The 20,444-nt window shown below is 40.6% G+C and overlaps 1 protein-coding gene across 2 annotated transcripts; it reads left to right on the top strand.

Annotated features, from left to right (window-relative positions):
- Nucleotides 1–395: 395 nt before the first annotated feature.
- LOC115420481 (protein phosphatase 1 regulatory subunit 12A) lies at nucleotides 396–19,465 on the top strand. 2 transcript variants are annotated; one of them, XM_030135728.1, is made up of 25 exons: nucleotides 396–777; nucleotides 4,447–4,577; nucleotides 4,753–4,871; nucleotides 6,246–6,402; nucleotides 6,538–6,682; nucleotides 6,803–6,877; nucleotides 6,999–7,078; nucleotides 9,128–9,333; nucleotides 9,486–9,595; nucleotides 9,692–9,886; nucleotides 10,041–10,123; nucleotides 10,222–10,311; nucleotides 10,488–10,589; nucleotides 10,716–10,817; nucleotides 11,340–11,430; nucleotides 11,536–11,673; nucleotides 11,761–11,863; nucleotides 11,945–12,048; nucleotides 13,267–13,326; nucleotides 13,411–13,433; nucleotides 13,538–13,601; nucleotides 13,692–13,796; nucleotides 15,863–15,913; nucleotides 16,123–16,173; nucleotides 18,183–19,465. In XM_030135728.1, exons 1-25 carry the CDS (start codon nucleotides 502–504, stop codon nucleotides 18,267–18,269), a joined length of 2,748 nt encoding a protein of 915 aa, XP_029991588.1. In that variant the 5' UTR covers nucleotides 396–501; the 3' UTR covers nucleotides 18,270–19,465. The 2 variants fall into 2 exon arrangements, with proteins under 2 accessions (XP_029991588.1, XP_029991589.1); XM_030135729.1 differs by lacking the exon at nucleotides 10,222–10,311 and having other exon boundaries at nucleotides 397–777.
- Nucleotides 19,466–20,444: the final 979 nt, after the last annotated feature.

Consider the following 20,444-nt stretch of genomic DNA (forward strand, 5'->3'; position numbering starts at 1 on the left):
GTATGTTTCATGGTTCTGGTCATACCTGCTTTATTCAAAAGACTCCTATTTGACACTTTTTACTGCATTTGTATTATTCGGCTCAAAGTAGTGATGGGTAGTTTTATTCTGGTTATAATCCATGACATTGTTGTCGGAATAAAATATATGAATAGAAACATATTAAGAAAATTCAATCCAAAGTTTCAGTAAGAGCCTGTTTGTGAGTGAGTGAGTTTATAATTCCTTTGATATGATTCTGATTCTTGTCTTTGATTTATTTTTGTGGTTCTGTATTCGTGGAACTGCGACTCTGTCTCTGAAGTTCACATTCCCCACGGCTCCTGAAGGCAGCATATGACTACCAACTCTCAGTCAGGAGTTCGTGGTGAAGTTCAGCTCGTCGTGTTCAGTGTGTGTCTGTCCACCAGAGGGCACAGCCCGGGGGAGGCTCAATCCAAACCAACCACTCCGCTTCTCCTCGTACCATGAGCTGAATCTGTCCGGGACAGACCAGGGAAGATGGCCGCCACTGACCATTCCCGGTCCGAAGCTGCCAAACAGCGACGGCAGGATCAGCTGCAGCGATGGCTGGGCTCGGAGACGGATCGGACGCGGTCGGAGGCCCGGGAATTATCGAGCGGTTCCGGTACGCGGCGAGCGAAAGTCCGGTTCGCCCAAGGAGCTGTGTTTATGGCCGCCTGCTCCGCTGGAGATCGGGAGGAGGTGGCGGTGCTGCTCCGACAGGGAGCTGACATAAACCACGCCAACATAGACGGACTGACAGCACTGCATCAGGTACAAAGTTTAAGTGTACTCTGCGACTAACGGTAGAAAGCACTGAGCTCATCTGCGCCTGCGGAAAACACAGTTACCGCTAAGTCCCTTAGCGGCAGCGCAAAGTTTATCCGTTGATGATCCTCAGAGAAAAGAATCACTAAGGTTAACTTCACATTTCCGTTAAGTGAATGCAACAGCTCCTGCAGACTAAAACAAGCCCATTACTTTATCATTTGTTTGTAAAGTCCCAGAATCCTCCACGGCCCGTGTGGACAGACACAGTGAGCCCTGGTTTATTAGGCTGGTTGTTCTGTTTAGGTTTTGGGTCATCTTCGCTGTGGAAGTTACGGGCTTCTTTTTCTAGCACAAAGGCGGATAGGGGATAAGACTAGCTGTGAGAGGAGCCGGTGGGATGTTTTCAAACACTTCTAGACTCTGACCTGCAAACTGGTGACAGACAGCCCCTGTAGTCTCACAAAATTGTAGGTCATTGAAACCAGGGACATTTTCATCATTTGATCAACAGGTTTCTCTGAAGCAACAGGTAAAGGCAGTCTGATCGAAACTCAGAGCTACTAGGGGAACTGAGGGTGATAGAAGTTTCGGTTTTTGTTTCAGTTTATGTATAGCTTTATAAACTATATGATTGTCCCAGAGAGGCTGCAGTCCTTCATGCAGCTCAGCCTGATGGTCCCTCCCTCCCCTTGACTTCAGTCATAACACGGAGGAGCAGTCTGGACAACATCACTGTCACACCAGAGCCCAGAGATGCAGTATTTCCCCTGCTTTTATGATACCGCGTGTCTTAAACATATTTCTGTCTCGTTGCATCCAGTGAACACATAGTCAGAGGGATAAAAGTTTAAAGTTATGATATCTTAAGTCTGCCTGTCATCTTAGATCATGTGCTTTTCATTTTCTTGCCCACTAGAGCTGAATGGTGGTGCAGCTGCACAGATATGCTTAAAGATGATTGGTGTTTCCCCCCCTTGTTTTGCGGCAGCCAATCCAGATGAGTAGTGAGGATGTTCCTGTCTTTATAGTCTGCTTTGTGCCTTCATTTGGTCAATCTACATTTCAGACCATCACCCACTGTGGTCCCTCTCCTGCCCTCCATCAATTTCTCCCCTGTTGCTCACAGGTTGCTTGGCAACCAGAATTAAATATAGGCCCACACTCTCCAAACTTTCCATCCTCTCCATCCAAAGCCTTTCTGTCTTCTTGACTATGACTTTAACTCTCCTTTGGCCCCCTCCTCCTCCTCCTTCTCTTCTTCTCTCTTTCTCCTTCACTTTGCCAATTCCCCATGGTGGGGACTTTAGGGATTTCGGATGAAGAAATGGAAAACATTCCTCAAACAGCACAAGCTGCTGTTGTCAAAGGCAATCCACAATGAGTCACTTGATGACCAAGTGAAGGAGTCTGCTGGGTGGCTGTGTGTGCACCCTTATAACACACAGGGTGCCAGAAGTGCCCTCTATTCATTCATTCAGTTTGGAGCACCCACTTGTTCAGCAGGCCTCCCCCCCGCTTCTGCATTTTACTTGTGCAGTTCTGGCTCTGGAGTGCACTACAAGCTGTTTCTCAGGTTCTTAAAATGACAGTGCCTTTGTTTTACCCACCAGACTACCTTGCTAATGATCTCATATTATGGAGGAGGTTGGAGACTTATAGCAGCTTTGTGACCAGTTGATTTAGCCCAAAAGCAAAGCCTCTTAGGTGGCTTAAGACGGCCTGATGGACACGTTGTGTGTGGCAGCAGACACTGGCATTGTGCAGACAAACGGGAGGATGTTGTTTTCTAAGAGACAACGTCACATTTGGTTACTTAGTTATTTTAGTTCACTGTCATCATCTTGTGGTTTGATGAAAGAATTACACACTTGATGTTGGAAATAGCAAAGGAGTAGGATGGGTATTTAAGTAACTTTTTGAAGTTGAATAGTCAAACCAATTTAAGTCTGTTATCATTGTTAACATATGCTCTCCACCCAAACCATAATAATAATAGTAATAATAATAATAATCATAAATTATCAGCCGAGGAGTGGGTGATGCACAGGTATGCCATTTATTTTTTTAAAACACTTTTTCAGACTTTACTTAGACCTATTCAGCACTCAGGCAGAAATGGTGTTAAAAGCATTAATTCTGCATCTCTATGAAGTAAAATACGTATATCCTCACCTCCTTCTAACCCCCCAAAAAACTGTTGATTATGCTTATTATTTTGGCTAACTAATCAGTTATTAAGGTGCATCCTACTAAGGAGTTAGTGATCTGTTTCTTTCTTATCTTTGCCACAACAGTTAACTGTAGTCTTTGCTGTAATTTCATTACTACCTATGAAGTGCTAAAGGAGTGAAGGGCATGTAAGTGCAGAAATGAAATATACCCTTCATAATTATCATTTTGAGTGGAAATGAGAACCACTGTTTTTCAGTTGCCTTAGAATGAATCATTTATGTCCACAGAAGATGCAGGTTCTCCTCCACAGAAACATGGATATGCTTCTTCTTGTTCCCTTTTTTCTGTTTCATGGCAGGCAACAACCTTGCATTATGGTGAGTTATGGTCACCTACCAACTCATATGATATCCTCTTAACTAAAAGGCCAGCGTTGTTTGCAGCCAGTGTAGGGGAGGGTGAGGCAAGGGGTATTCAGGTTCTGATTTCTAGATGTGACAACTAGTAACACACTGAACTGATGTCAGATGTTGAACCCTGCTGTGTGGTCTGTTTGAGAAAACTTAAATCTAATGATTAATTACGTCAGTTATCAACCAAAAGTGCCTAAAGACTTCTTAAATGAGAAAAATGTTTCTTTTCATTGGTTTATGGTAAATTGTTAAGTAAATATCTGTATAATATGTACCTATTAACAGCTTTTGAACATAACCAGCAATTCAAAGGTGGTAACAACCCAGACCTTGGACATATTATAACATGCATTTTCAATGACTGTATGCACCAAACATGTGACTTAAATCTTTGCAGTAGCCCATTGAGCAGGAGTGCTGTTTCATGCAACTATCAGAACATGTCAACTTGTTTCAAGAGTATCACTTCCTCCTTGAAAACACTCAAAACAAGTCCATTTGTACCAGAAACAGGCTTAGACTCTATCTTCTTTTTTCAAAGAGTTTTATCTTTAGGAGTGAAGACCAGGGGTTCTATACACAAATCCTTCCCTCTCAGGGTTCTCAGATAAATATTAGCTTATTCGAAGTAAAATCCTGCCATAACACCATGAGGTCCTCATGGGATTCATCTTGGGACTTGTGTTGGATCACGCTGAAAACTTAGCAATACCTCGCCTCAGGAAATGCAGCTAAATAGATGTGCTGTTTCAGTCATGCCACAAAATGACTGTTTTGGAAAGTACTTGAGGGCTTTTAGCAGTCCACTTAACAGAAAGTCATTACAACAAGTGGACACAGTAGTCATTGTTTTACCCCCAGTGCTTTACTTCAATTTAATAGATTTTGTAAGCGTCTGCAGTTTTGTCATTCAAACAAACGAAAGTGAAGTGGGTCAGAAACCTTCACTACTGTACAAAAACTAAATTCTAACAGAGGTCTGCCGTCTGTTTTGTGTTTGTTAATGTGCATGCTGCGGATTTCGATAAACAGCAAACAATAAACAGTTGTATAGCAGTCCATCATGTGGTTGTGTGTCCTCTGGCAGGCCTGTATTGATGAAAATGCTGAGATGGTGCAGTTTCTGGTGGAGAGTGGGAGTGACGTAAACCGAGGGGACAACGAGGGCTGGACTCCTCTGCACGCTGCAGCCTCCTGTGGCTTCATCCAGATTGCAAAGTGGGTGTTGACCATCACCACAATACCACCATGACCATTTACGTAGTCATTGAAGAGCCTCAGTCCCATAGCAAATTGTGAAGTTTATACATTGCACATACAACATATGTTAATCACCATATGTTAATCGTTGTCTTTTCATTTGTCTATTTTCACTGTATTTTTCTGTTTGTAGGTATCTGATAGAACATGGTGCTCATGTTGGGGCAGTGAACAGTGAAGGAGAGCTTCCTCTGGATGTGGCCACTGAAGACGCCATGGAGAGACTGCTCAAAGGCGAAATCAAAAAACAAGGTCAGGACTTCCTGTTTGGTTATACTGACACCTTCACCACAGATACAATCCCATGTTGCACCTTGTGTAAAACTGTTGAGCAATCTGTTTGGTTTGTTAAGTGTAAACTCGTACTGTACTTGATAGTGATAAAGCAGGAGCAAGCACTGTCACTTTTTAGCAGAGTGTCCTTGATCAGGATTATTATCACAGATTTTCTAAAAAAAAAAATGTTATCAGTTCTCAAATGGTCTGTCTTTTTTCGACAAAAAATGCAGTCAAGAGATGCACAAATCCAGCACGTGGATCCATCTCCTATAATGGCAAAACTGGGATGGCATTCCATTTCGTTAATTTTTGAGAAAGAAGTCACCAAATGGAATTACTTGTACAAATGTAATTACTTCTAGATGAAAGCTAATGGGTTCTAGATATAAATCCAATATATCAAATTTCATTAAGACCCATTTATCTGTTGGTGAATTACATTTGTCACATCCTCATACACAGACAGACAAATAAAATAAATAAAATCAATATCCTGTTTGCCTTTGACATTCAAGCTACATATTTTCTGTTTCTAGCTTCTTAAATATAAAAACTCAATTGTTTTCAACATAAATATCTGACTTTTTTATAGAAGCTGTTTTAGGTTGTTTCCTTTGATTTTTGAAACATTGGTGGGCATTTCTATTACTATTAGTTAAATGTTTCTAACATTGTAATGAAAGGAATGGCCATTTACCAGACTAACATTTCTTATCAGTGAATTGTAGATAAAATAATTCTGCTGATCTCTGGTATAACACCAACATCTTGATCAACATGTCCTTCTGTCTGAAATTATATAAGTATATGTTGTCGCTATCCTGGCACTTAAACACCTTTATTGTAGAGGCCAGTTTTAAGATGTTATATTAGAAGTATCCTGGCTTTTCTTATGAAATTCAAGCATGTGTATATCTGATTCCTTTTTAATGTTTGACAAAAGACAGGTACAGTGTCCATAATTAGCTGTTTTTTAGGTAAGAAGGTTTGAGTTACATGTCGTGTAATTAGGATTAGTTTTTCTTAACAGCTTTGACTTCAGTTAAAACACCTCTCAAGCTCAGAAAAACAAGATTATGTAGAGAAACAAGATAAGAGTCGGTGTGTTATAGATATTTATGTGTGTGTTGTACAGTACTGAAGTGTCCCCAGGCTCCAGACATATATGCTTTATCACTGCAATGCACATATTATTAACATCTTTCACTAAACTAAAACAACCATGGCATATAAAATAATAGACTGTGAGCTGCAGTGTTACATAAGTATGCGTTGTAGATGTTTTTTTTTTTTTTTAAATTTAGTTTAAATATTTATGGTTGTAATGTATGGTCTTTGTGTGTTCAGGAATCGACGTGGACAAAGCCAGAAAGGAGGAGGAGAGGATCATGCTCCAGGATGCCACAGCGGTGTTGGCAGGAGGTGGCACTCTCACACCTCACCCAAACACCAAGGCGACTGCTCTGCATGTAGCTGCTGCCAAAGGCTACATCGAAGTCCTCAAGTGAGGATTAGTTCACACACACATGCGACTGATGACAACTTGTTTGCTTCTGTATTATTCTGATATCGCCTCAGCTTTGTCCCCTCGTGCTCATCTCTCTTTGTTGTGTGTTTTCTCGCCTCTCTTCCTGGCCAGAGTGCTGTTGCAGTGCAGGGTCGACGTGGACAGCAGGGACAGTGACGGGTGGACGCCCCTGCATGCAGCAGCTCACTGGGGACAGGAGGAGGTGTGCAGCCTCCTCGCTGACAACATGTGCGATATGGGTGCCATCAACAATGTGGTGAGCGCTGAAAAACACGCATCACACCCTTACGCAAATAACCCTCCCTTGACATAAACTGTGTGATTGAGACCTTTATTTCTTGCCATGACTGATTGTATGCTGCGGATGTCCTTGTAGGGCCAAACACCTCTAGATGTTGCTGATGAGAACCTCGTGGACACTCTGGAGGAGCTACAGAAGAAACAAAACGCTGTGAGTCTGCCTCCACACAGCCTGTGCAACTCTCTCACTCTGTTAGATAAACCTGATATGATTTATGGTGTTAGAGCAGCGAACGTTCTCTGTGTTTATGGGTGTTTATATTCCTCTTCAGTTACGCACAGAGAAGGAGAAACAGACTCCTGTTATAGAGAACAGCCCGCCAATCTCCATGGTACCACTCCGCTCACGCAGGTCAGTGCCAGTGTGTTGGTGTGTGGGCATGTGTTTGTCTGTGTGTGTGTGTGTGTGCGCGTGTGTGTGTTTGTGTGTGTGTTTGCAGGCACACGCTGAGCTGTTCCCCAGCTGAATCCCAGTAATCCTAGTAAATCCCAGTACCAGCATGCAGGTATGATGTTAACAGTCCCAGCCATCCTCTGAACCATGTTACTACTGGACTAATGTCACAGTCAGTGATGATCTGCGTCCCAGTTTCATACTAAATACAAATACAGTAATTTTCAGTTTGGGAGGTATTCTCATTTGAATATGTAAAAACACTGCGTACTTTAGGAGCAATGTGTGACTTTGCCCTACACTGCCATGCCAATTATGGAGAAAAAATGTGTCCTGCTTACTCTGGAAGAGTGTAGCTACCTTACCGAAGAAGAATGATGAAAAGGAAGTAAAAGAAAGTAAATTAGGCAAAAATAAAACTAATAGTCAGTCATCATTTTAAATCGTTCAGTCATCTAAAGACGGAAATATTTTCTATATGAGAATTTGACTTTACAGTAAAATAACAACAAAAGACACAGAAGTTAATGACATTGTGAGCTTAGGTTCTTGATAGTTGTTAGAATTTGTAGAGATTGATTGGCAACCAAAGAAAATGGTTTGTTACATTTATTTTAATATTGTTAAAAGCATTTAATATAACTATACTAGGCAAAATATGAAACAAAGATCTAGACATTTTGAGATATTTGTATATATTATGGTTTGAATAGATGTTTTGAATTACCCATTTTCTTGAAATTAAGACTACAAACATTTTCTGGATATGTGTCCTGAATATATAGAAGAATACCTGAGTAAATTCAGGAACTTGCTGGAGAAAAGTAATAAAAAGCAATCCTCCTTACTAATATATTGTAGCGTTATTGCCCACAATGGTCAAACACAGAGTTAAAGTCATGGGTGACACTGTACATTATACAAAGGGTAGTTTACATTCTTGTGATATACATATTTAATATTTTCTTATTGCTCAGCCCTCCCAGAGCTTAGTAAAGATTTTCAGAACTTTAAGATAGATGTGTCAAATAAACAAACAGGTGAAAAATTATGTTGTATTCATATTGTATTTTTTTTTATTTTCCTTCAAGTATTGTAACATTTCCTGTTAGTAAATTACAAATAAGAAAATAATTTCATTTGCAGTAACTGCAAAAATGAATGCAAGGTGATGCAGTATGCATTAGTGTGTAGAATTTAGTGTGGATTTGGGACATGGCAGTTGTTTGCTCTTTTGCGTGGATGCTCTCTTGCTCTTGTATCTGTTGAGGTTTGAGCAGAGTCTGCATTATAAAACATGGAGAATAGTTGGGGAAAAAGCTGTTGGCTAAACTTGATTTTATTGGGGTTGCAGTTGAATAGTCAATACAATTATGTCCTTCACCTTTTCCTGAGCACTTCTTTTTGTGAAATCAACAAAAGATGTGAATTCAAAAGGAAAGGGCCACAGTGCAAAAACAATCGGACTGCACTTACACAAACCTCTGTAATTATATATCATTATATGTGTTGTCATGAAGTAGCTCAAGGTTCAGACAAAAAAAGGAAGAAAAAAGGCACATGATGGGATCAAGAATGAAAGAAAATTGGTAAAACAATGAATTAAGTAGTTATTTAATAAATTACTGGACAAATCATTTCATTTGTAAAGGGTGATCCAGTGTGTCTTGTGCTAAATGAGATATGAAATGAAGCAGTGAAGCACTTTGCTGTTGCATTTTCAGAGTTTGACTAGTGATATAATGGCTGCCACTTAAATACTTCCGGCCCATTTCACTCACTCTGAAACGTCCTTAAGCAAAAAAGACCATTCGACTGCAATCCTTCGTGTAGTGTTAAAAGAAATGGTACACATGGCATCACAGGAAGTGACCCACCGTCCCACCCACTGTTTGGTTGATTGGCGCATGCTTGCTCTAATTGGCTGCACATGGAATGAGTGTCCTCACTGATAAGCTCCCTGCATGCCACCTGTTGTTCCACCCCACCTTGGCCCCGCCCCTGCAGGACTTCTATCTCTCGTATGAGCAGTAAGGAAAAGATCTGCCTCCATGAGCGGGAGAAGCACCCTCCTCCCGCCCTGCAGAGCAGCCCAGCTGAGGACGAGGAGGAGGAAGGCCAGACGGGACAGAGCCAGACTCAGAGCCAGGCCAAGGCCTCCAGCAGCTCCAGCTCGGAGGAGGAGAGCGAATCAGAGAGTGATGCAGAGTCAGGTGATAGAAGCTGCTGATGTCGTTTTTATGGAGATGGTGTTTTGTGTGTCAAAGAGAACAATAGGAAATATCTCACATGCTTAGAGATTAATTTTATGACTTTTATGATGTCACTAGTGAGTTATTAATCGCTGAACTTTGCTCGGTTGCAGAGAAAGCGAAAAACCGAGAGATGATAAACAACTTGAACAACAAACGCAATACCACCGGCCTCCTTCCTACCTCCATGTCGACGAGTACCGCTACAAGTCAGCTAAAAAAGGTAATATACATGTTAAAGTCAAATAATACGGAAGGTTCTGGCTCTGGTTCTGCTGCATGAAAACAAAGACTGTGACATTTGCTGGTTCTGTGACAGGAACCAAGCAAGCCTGCATCCACTGAGGCCCCAGGCTCCTGGAGGACGTCTCTGAGGAAGGCCGGCAGCTCGGTGACTCTGGGCTCAGCTGGACTGTCCGACTCTGGCCAGGACTCCAGCAGACCTGCAGAGTCTGGGCTCGGCATGACCCGCTCTGCCTCTAGTCCTCGCCTCAGCTCTGAGGCCGACACTAAGGTACAGGCGCTCACATGATTCAGGGATTTATACAACCATGAAAGTACAACTGTTGGTCTATAAATCCAACATGACGGGTCAAATAAAGGTTTCTTTTACAGCTTCCATTTGCTGAGTCATATAAATGATGAACTGATCTCAGTCTCATTTGCAGGAGCCAAGGCTTGCTCGTGTACCGCCTATCCCAACACGCAGACTTTTCAGTATTCCAGACAGCAGCCCTGACAACTCCAACAGGTGGGTCTGCGCTCGCATATGCTTCTGCGCTTGTGAAACCGTAATCTGTTTTTCTGAGTCACTGCATATGTGCCCTTGTCACCCTGTCTGTCTCTCAGCTGGCTAAGCCGTAGCTCTTCTTACACCCGGCGCCTTCACAGTCAATCAGGGAATGATTTCACTAGTTCCCACCCCTCTTTGCCTCACAGGTCAGTCATGCTGCTCACCGCCTCACTCGCATTTGTTTACCATCCTGTTTGTGTGATTGTTTGTGCCGTGTCACCGTTTGTTGCATTCCCCACAGCAGTGAATACTAACTTGTGTTTGTGGCTCTGAAAAGTAGCGTTTTGTTTGAAATGTTGAATGAGGTCTGTCGTGTTGGCAGTGCATCTTATGGAAAGAGACTGGATGACCCCACCGTAACCTCAGCCAGCACAGGAACGAGCTCTGCTGGCCTCAGCCGCCTTAATAGTGTTTTAGCCCAGAGGTATTTTTATTTTTATACTTCTTTTTGCGTGAATCTTTTTTTTTTTTTTTTTTTTTTTTTTTTTTTTTTTTTTTTTTTACTTCTCATTGAGATCCAACAGCAGGATATTATCTCTTTTGATTTCAGACTTCCTCAGGAACAGACAGAAAAGAAGGATCAGCCTGCTGTCACCACCTCTAACTCTGGTAACACAACCACAGGCGAACCCGAGGCCAAGCAAAGACGCAAGTGAGTTAAGTCTGTGTATTATGAATGTTGTGTGTGAGCGTTTGAAGCAATGAAAATGCATGTAAAATTAAAAAAAAAAAAAAAGATATATAGAATGTGTGATCAGGTGATATCATTAATATAAAACCAATTTGACTGAAACAGTCATGAAATGATGACAAAGCCTTGAAAATAAGAAAACGTCAGTTGGACATTGAGTTTGATGAATGTTACAGAAAAACCTTCTAAATAAAATGTCAGTCAAGTATGTATGTAATTTATCACTGCTTGAGGCTACTTTCCTTAGATGATGAATAACAGAATTGAGCTGGGTGCTGAATTTAAGTAGGGAAACAATGAAACATGGATCTGTTTTCATTATATCACCACTGTTTTGATGAAATTGGTTTAAATTTATTTATTTATTTATTTTACAAATCACCTAATTTATCATTATATTTTGATACTTCCACATTATACTCTTGTTTTGAAGCTGCTGTTTTACAGTGACAGAGTTTATATTGTGTGATTGGACTCATGTAGGTCCTATCTGACACCCGTGCGAGACGAAGAAGCAGAGGCGCAGAGGAAAGCTCGCTCCCGACATGCAAGACAGTCCCGCCGCTCCACTCAGGTATAGATGTTGCTTTTCAGTTCTGATAAATTATCCTTCAGTCCTATACCTTGTTGACTGTATCATCCTCAGGAGTAAAATGTTGGTGTTGCGTCTCTTATTTAGGGGGTGACACTCACAGATCTACAGGAGGCAGAGAAGACCATGAAGACCATGAAGACGGAAAACAAAGGGAAAGAGAAGAAGGAGGAAGATGAGAAGGAAAAAGAGAAGGAAGCAAAAGCTAAGAAGGGAGAGGAAGGGGTAAGAGCAGTCATTCAGACTTGCGTGCCTGTGTTCTCTCTGATATAATGTCATGTGACGTCACACAGCGGGTGATTGTATTTACAGGAAGTGAGCTGGAGGTCTCGTATTGCCAGTCTGCAGAAGTCTGACCTACTGGGCCTGACGCAGCCCGCTGGCACCCCACGGCCTCAGACATCCGACAAGAGAGGTACGCAGCATAACTTCACCTTTTTCCACACCGGTTCTTTATAGAATGGTATAAAGTAACTGCTTCACGGCTTTATTCCAGATGTTGAGGCTGGTACAGGGGAGAGTGAGACGGAACGATGGGCCAGGGAGCGCAGGGAAAGGAGACAGGCTCGGGCCAGAAGGAAGGCACAGAGGACTGGAGAGGTAAACACAAACTACCATTGAGAAACCTGGGTGAACATAACACTCCTCTCTCTGTTGATACACTTACATGTATACACTGTTTACATTCTGGATTTACTCGTACAGTGTTTGGAATTCAACAGGGTAGTGTTGTCTCAAATTGAACGTGGCCATCTTGCACCTATTGGAAATGACCTTCACACCATTCATCTTATTTTTAATGGTCATTTTCAATCAAACATTTACTGACAAGATCTGAATATGACTTTTGTTCACCAAAAACTTGCCTTTTTAAAGATAAGCTAAGCTAAATTGTGGCACAGTGGTGTAGTTGTTAGCACCTCCACCTCACTGGTTTGAAGATTCTGGGTTCCATTCGTTGTATGTTGAGTTTCTGTGTTCTCTCCACACCGCGCAGATTCCTACTTGTTTTTAAATGGTAGTTTTCCAGTCATGACAAACCAGTACATATAGGTTATTTCTCCCGCCAGTGCCCTTGACCACTGTGCTGATAAAGATCTGTACTTGGTGCTAATCTGTGTTATGCGCTAATGCTAAATTAACTTTTTCCACCTTTTGAAAGCTTCACTAGCTGTAGCTTATCTGCTACTACTTTCACATCTTTGATGGAGCCAAACCGTTTGCTATCTTTCCATAAACAACATTTTTGCAGATTCTCAGATGCTTACTTAAGGTGTTTTTTTTTCCTTTTTCTAAAAAAATTGAATACTTTTAGTTGAAGGGGTGGGATTAGATAAGTTTATACTTCTTCCTGCTCTTTTTCGCTCATGTAAATTTTGAGGCTTAAGACATTGCAGTTTTAAGTTACCGTTTTGTTTTTTTCTCATTCTCTTGATTATCATTTATTTGCTTTTCTGTTTCTAAATTGTCATTTACATGATCAAAATAAAGATATCAATCAATCAAAAGATAGGAGTACCTTTTTCTGAAGTTCTGACAAAGCAGGCAACTTTTGAAAACTTCGCTTTAAAGTCACTTGTCTCACAGCTGTTGAAGGTGAGACGTGTCCAGCGACCCATACTCAACTTTTTTTGACAAAGTCCAGTCACTTGGTTTATGCCATAACTGTTTCGCTTTAATGCCCACTCAAAATATCAGATGTAAGTGCACAAGTACACGTGAGCCGTAGCGAAAGTGTTAAAACAATACTAGGTGTGTTGGAAACTTTATCTTGGAGTTTTATTAGAACATGCTGTGCTGTGTGTGTGTTATCTACAGAGTGATGACAATGATCCCAGTGGAGAGGAAGAGTTCTCAGGCAGTGGGCTGGATCCACAGGTGTGTGTTTGTCTTTATTTATGGTCTCTTTGGACTGTAACCTAAGATGCTGAGCATAACTTGTTTTCTTGTTCTTGCTCACAGACGGACCAACACTTACGTTCCAGGTATGACTCTAGCCTTTGGCCATTACCATGAGCCTTCTTTCCTCATTCTGTCTGCAAAGTCAAAATGATAGCACTATCTCTGACCTCTGCTCTCATCCATGCAGGTCAGACCTATCGTGTAATGACTGTGGTCCAGGAGGAGGCTCTGAGACCAAGGATTTTAAGAAGGTCAGCATAAAGAACTGATAATAAGGTCACACAGTTTCTCACATACCTTTTTAAATGTCCTAGTTTTTCACTTTTGTGCTCATGTGTCAGTTGTTTGAAGAGGTGTCCAGAGAAAACAGTCAGCTCCAGTTGCAGCTGCAGGACACTCAACGGATTGTCAATCAGACCAGGTTGGACCTGGAGAAGGCCACACAGGTGACAGCACACATACACAACAGTTGTAATTTGTAACATTACAAACACTAACTAGGCTTATGTCATTTGTTTTTGTTGACTTGTGTATTTAAATATGGGTCCCTTGTAATGATTTGCTAAACCGATTGTTACCAATCTTGGTTTTAAAATGGATACTGATTTTAGACTCGATAAACAGATAAATTCTGTATTTAAGTCCAGTTTTTATCATTTACGGCTTTTATTTGAAATTAAACCGGTCCTATCTTTTAAAAATTTTGAGTCTGTGATTCATGCTTTTATTACTTATCGGCTAGACTACTGTAATGCGTTATATGCTGGAGTCAACCACAGGTCCCTTGCACGCCTACAGTTAGTCCAAAATGCGGTTGCTCGACTTCTAACCGGTGCATGTAAATATGAGCATATCACTCCCATCCTGGCTTTTCTTCACTGGCTGCCTGTTGATTTTTAGGATAAATTTTTAAATTTTACTGTTTGTTTTTAAATCCTTTTATGGCTCGGCACCTCAGTACATCTCTGACCTCTAGGGTACTGAGGTCCACAGACCAGTTTCACCTTGTCATGCCGAAAACAAGGCTGATAAAAACTAGAGGTGACTGAGCTTTCTCGGTGCTGGCACCTAAACTGTGGAATGGATTACCCACCCATGTAAAAATGGCTCCTTCTCTGGAAACTTTTGAGTCTCGGCTTAAAGGTCACTTTTATTCCTTGGCGTTTAACCCAGCATTAGTATTGTGTGGTCTTGGTTCTCGCTTCTAGTGTCTTTTTGTTTTGTGTGTCTTTTGCATTGGACAGCACTTTGGCAACCTTGTGTTTTTTAAATGTGCTATGTAAAGTGGATTGGATTAAAGAGTAAATCCAAAATGTTATTCAGTTTAACATCCCTTTTCATTTGTTCACCTGTCGTAAATTCCCCTTTAATAATGTTAACATTAAAGTTGCTTGGGACAGTTTCATTACAACAAAATGCCATAACATGAATATACATCACTGTTACCAAACCTAATGTGATGTGGGCCAAAATTACCTTTCAGCATATTGTAAAATATATTCTTCAGGTGTTCTGACACCAAACAAAACTTCTGTGTGAACTCTTCAGTTTATTTACAAGATTTTGGCTTCTCATGGGGGTTTTCAGAATGGTTTTGGGAACAGATATGTGATTAACAGCTTTAATTTGCTATTTCTGACAAAACATGGCGGCCCCCATAACAATGACACTTTGGTTTTACTTTTTCATAGCAACATGAAACTGTATCATCAGGTTATCTGTTTGTATAATTTAGTCTTTTGAATTGGACAGAGAGGAGAGTTGCAGAATAAGGTTTGCATTTTGTTTTGTTTCCCCTTGATTTCAGCTCCAGTAGTTGTAATACATTACCTTCATTGTAAACATAGTTTCTGCCTGTGTCACATCAGATAAATATTCACTGGCAGTTGTCATGAAAACAACAACTCCTATGATTCCATGCTACAATATGACATCATCTACTACTATGTGTTTTGTTATTGGTTTGATTGAGAGACCAGAAATAACATGTGTATTTAAGACACAGTCGCCAGTGGCTGGTTTTAGAACATAGTCTTGTAGAGTGAGTTATGTTTTTCTCAGTATTTATGGGCTGTAGTTCACATGTTGCACATTGTTATCAGCTGCTCCCTGGTGAAATGTGTACAGAAGGTTGCTTATTAGTAGCAACACCAACTCCTCTAAATTATAAGTCTCAGCTGTCTTGTTTTTACTAGCTTCAACAATAGACGAAACACATGAGTATTGTCATTGGTATTGTAAGATTTTTATTTACTTAGATTATACTAACTACTGAAAAGCCAATAATTAGCACTGAAGAGAGTAGTTGTTATGTAAACAATACACCATTTCCTCTAATTGTACTGATGTAAAATGGCAGGTTTTCAAAGGTTTCAACTCATCTCATCATGAATGTTTTGTCTGAGCAAAGTTTAAGATGTAAAAATTGTAAAAATATGCAATATTCAAGCCTTCTTACCAGGTAATATTAATGATGAAGTGTTAATTTTATGGATTTGTTTGTATCCAACAGAGACAAGAGCGCTTCAGTGACTGCTCAGCCCTGCTTGAGCTGGAAAGAAAGGTAATGCATAAGTGCCGACAGTGGCTCTGTTGTTGTTATTGTTGTAGCTTCATCTGCTTCACTACTGCCACCCTTGCTGTGTGTTGATGCTCTCATCTCTCTTCTATACACTTACTCACCGGTTTCCACTCCACTTTTTGTGGCCCTTCTTCTACCCCACACCTCTTCCTCTCTGGCCCTCCCACCCCTTCACGTTTCCCTGGCATCAGGACCGGAGGATGCTGGAGCGGCGAATGGCAGAGCTGGAGGAGGAGCTGAAGGTGAGGACACATTTCAGAGTCACACCTGCATGCTTTGGCTTGATTAGCTTTGCTCTAGCTTGTGCATTTGTGCAGGTGTGAGAATCTTGTTCCTGACATTTTACTTTTCACAGATTCATTAGGATCCTTATTTGTGAAATAGATGTTTCCGTTTACGCCCCTTTAATACATATTTCATCCATAAGTGACTGTGTGGACTCTTTTGTCTTGGTAGACATTTCTAGTAATACAGTATAAAGAGATAAACATTGAAAGGCATTTACTGTTGATGTGTTTATGACATTATTCATTTTTTATTACTTTATTAATATCTTTTTAAATACCGTCTTTTAAACATTACAAAACATTTCTTCCCAGATATACTGATGGGACATGTTTGTGTTAGTGTATTCCTACTTAAAATATACTGCATGTTTTTAAGGTAAATAAGAAGAAGACATGTTTGTAAGGAGCTGAATTTTCAGTCTAGCTTATTTCCTTTTAGGATACTGTCCAATAACAAAATATGAGTTCACACTTAACTCACTGTTTGTCTCAGGTTTGGTAAAATAACAAGTGTTTGAAGGTGCATGTGCCCATGTGGGACAAGTAATGTTCTGCTCCTATCAGCTTTTTAATTTATTTTATTATCTTTTCAGTATTTTTACTTATTTTTAGTTCACCCACATACTTAATGTGAATTATACAAGTCGTTGCTATAACACTGCAGATTTTCCCCAAATAAAACACCATCTGTATATTTTAAGTGTTTTATGATAAAGAAAACATAATTAACATTTTAGACTTCAAAGATACACATGATGAATTCTGCAAAAAAAAAAAAAAACATGAAAAATTCATTACATACCTTTAAGTTCAACAGTTCCAAAGACTTCTTATGGATAAATTGATTTTCTAATCCTCTTAGTCTTTTTACTCCTGCTTGCCAACATTCACATGGTTGTTTTGTTTTAATGGGTCTTTTTTTTTTAGATCCTTTGGCAGAGCAGAGAAAAACATACGGGTAATAAATTACAACAGTTATTATTGCGTTACATATGAGTGTTATACTGTACGCTGGATCCCTGGTATACTATGAAATGAGCACAAAGAAAAGCTGTAGCCTTAAGGGGAAAACTGTGCTTTACAGCTACAAGTAAAAATGTCTCCTGTGAGAAAGCGGTATAATACATCATCTTAATATCCAGTTTCTCATTATTTGTTAAAACGGTAATATTTATGTGTTTTACCTCTTAAGACCTGAGCTTTTACTTTACATGCATTTTTAATTTCTCCTTACTACTTTTGATTAGTCAGACCTGAAAAGTAAAAAAAATTAACCATGATATAGAAGTATTTAGAACATAAACCAATTCAGTTCCGAGCCTGAACGTGGCTGTGCAACAAACTAAATGGCAAACAAAGCTAAAAGCCTTTATGTGTGACAGTTTGTAACTCAGTACATCTTGCTCACTCCATTATCCACACTAGGAATGTTCTTTTTGTTTGTATATCAGTCTGTTATACCTATTGGCCTGCGTGAGATGATGCATAAACAGTTGTGTTTAGTTTGCAAGCACAGGATACATTACATGTAATGCACTACACACAAGATTTTGCAGAACAGCCTTGTTCTCTGTAACATAATGAGACTATCAGTGATTTCTACACATTCACAGTGATTTAAGTTGCAATATCCTTACAGTACTTTATAATTAGCAATGCCCAAGCTTTAAGTATAGCTTAAAGTTGTCAGATTTATGTGGTATATGAGGCTAAGATCTGCTTCCTCCTAGTTTGGATTCAGCTGCACAGGGATTTGATAAAGTTTCGTGATACTGTGTTTTTGGTTTTTTTGGGTTTTTTTGGGGGGATATATTGCTTTGGCTGCATTTAGTGCCAACAAATGACAACAACAGGTTTAAGCAGAGAAGAATGAGGTATAATGGGTATGAAACCTAAGATGTTATGTCCTCCTATGAGCACACATGGTCACTAGAGGTTAATGGGCACTTATTTTTTACCACCAGGTTCTGGTTGACCTGAGAGCAGACAACCAGCGTCTTAAGGATGAAAATGGAGCACTGATCCGTGTCATCAGCAAACTCTCCAAATAGACGAAGAGAGAGAGAGAGAGACATGAAGAGCAGGGATCTCCCCGCCCCCCATCACTCCTTCCTTCCACACATTCCTCCCAGTGCCAAAGAGCGAGAGAGGGGGAGAGAAGCAACAGAATGTCCTACGTACACAAGCACCACGGCTTGACTTGGATTGTGATGCCTCACCATAGACCCGAACAGCTGGAGGGGTTTTTGTGTGCCTTAACACCGCTTGTCACAGGACGACCCGTGGCATGAAGGTCTGTGGCTATGGTCTGAGGCTCCCACAGCAGCAACATGAGACATGACAACAGCCAAACTCCCACGGCTGGTCAACACAGAGAACACGACATCCACATCTGTGCGTCTGGGGAACACTAACATGCACACACATTCCTATGCGTGCATCACATACTTCCTCGATGCACATTCCATGAGCACAGGAGGCCACTCGGTCTTTATAGCTCCCACTTAGTATTTAATTTTTTGAACACCTCACACACTCACGAGTTTACCACTCATAATGTTAGTCCCATTCTAATGTGTTGTCAAGCAGTAAAGGTTTTGGCGTAGTTCTCTTCAAAAAGCTATTTACCAGGTCTGTCTTTACATTTTTTGACGATTGGGGAAAGTCCATGAAGCGCTGTTGGGTAGTTTTGATTCCACATGCAAGTGTTTGAACCCACCTACCTCTCCACCTATGCACTTCCCCACATACATTTTTATTTTTGTGACCACAGACACACTCCATGCTCTTAAAAATGACCGCAGAACCAGGTCAGTCGACCACAGCACTTTACTCTCTGCAAAGCAATATGAGATCTGCGAGGCTTTGCCCGTCCTCCAGACAGACGAACTGAGTTCAGAGCAGCACCTTCTCACCACTGCTTTTCTTTGAGAAGCAGAGGAAGAAGTTACCCACAGCTGAAGGTCAAAGGTCATTGCACAATTATAGAATTTGCTGTTCTGTCAAAGCCTATTATGCTATGAATGGTTTTAATTATTACCATTGATAAAGATATTATTTTCATAGTTTTTCATTGTCAGTTCCTCTCTTTCAAGGGAGAATGGTCATGTATATTATATGTGTATAAATATTAGTCTTGAATAATACCCTTTTTGAAATAAAACTCCATGTAGCCTTTCTTCACATGTTGGTTTTCTAATATATTAAATGGATGTCTGCACCATAATAAAAAGAAAGTGTGTTTGTAGCAACTGCCTGGTTATTATAAACACAGTTGTCAAGAACTCCATCACCCCATCACGAACAAGTTAAGATAAATGCTTCTGTGATGAGGATGTGCAGTTCTTGCTTATCTACCTGAACCTCTCTGATTTGTGGTCACCCTTTATTGCTGTTTCCCCACCTTAACTAGTATGGTCGTCATGCAGTTTTTCTGTTTTGTGAGAGCCAGATGTCCCATATCATTGCAGAGAGACTAAACAGCTGCAACACTACAACGCTTACAAGCTGAGGAAACAGGACTGCACAGATGTATTTACCATTTGTTTGGACTGTTAACTTAATCCACTGCTGTTCCCTAATGGACGATGCATCATGAGAAGCTTGACTGACGTGATTGGAGTTAGTTTCATTACATTTGATTAACAAGTGCCTTGTAGATGTGTGAGTGAAGTCTGAGAATCATTGGTGTCTTTTGAGCTTCCATCTATTTTCACTTGAGTGTATTTAAGATGAGACATCCATCTGTTTGTCTCATCTGAGTGCAAAGAGATGGACCACTGTCCTGTAGGGTAGAAGAAGAAGAAGTACTGACAACAAGCTGAGCTCCTAATAAGGAAGGGCAGGCTGGCCGAGGCGCTCTCTCTGTAAATATCCCTCAGGTCTGAGAAAGACAGAGGAAGGGAGCTGGGGAGGAAGAGGGAAGCGGATGGATTGCAACCTTATATGGACAAAGCTCTGCTTTTCCCAGGGTTTGTGGCTCTGACCCCCGGCATGATGCCAGATGCAACACAAACAGCTCCTCGGCGCCACCATGAGGTACAGCTGGTGTCATACACTACAGCTGAGCAGCTGATGGAGGAAGTTTTTACATTTCTGACAGTTACATCTCCTGACCAACTTCCAGCACATAAAAAAAAAAAAGTCTTGCTTTTATAAATGAATGGTGCTGACATAAATAAGTGTGAATTCTTTATGGCATATTATTTTATTCATTTAATCAAACT

The sequence above is a fragment of the Sphaeramia orbicularis genome, chromosome 6, assembly GCF_902148855.1.
Source record: "Sphaeramia orbicularis chromosome 6, fSphaOr1.1, whole genome shotgun sequence".
In the NCBI taxonomy this organism is placed as follows: domain Eukaryota; kingdom Metazoa; phylum Chordata; class Actinopteri; order Kurtiformes; family Apogonidae; genus Sphaeramia; species Sphaeramia orbicularis.

Coding starts and splice junctions, on each gene's coding strand:
- LOC115420481 (XM_030135728.1), top strand. CDS start 502: ATGGCCGCCACTGACCATTCCCGGTCCGAAGCTGCCAAACAGCGACGG. Junction 11,431..11,535: donor AGTCCCGCCGCTCCACTCAG/GTATAGATGTTG, acceptor TCTCTTATTTAG/GGGGTGACACTCACAGATCT. Junction 13,797..15,862: donor ACCTGGAGAAGGCCACACAG/GTGACAGCACAC, acceptor TGTATCCAACAG/AGACAAGAGCGCTTCAGTGA.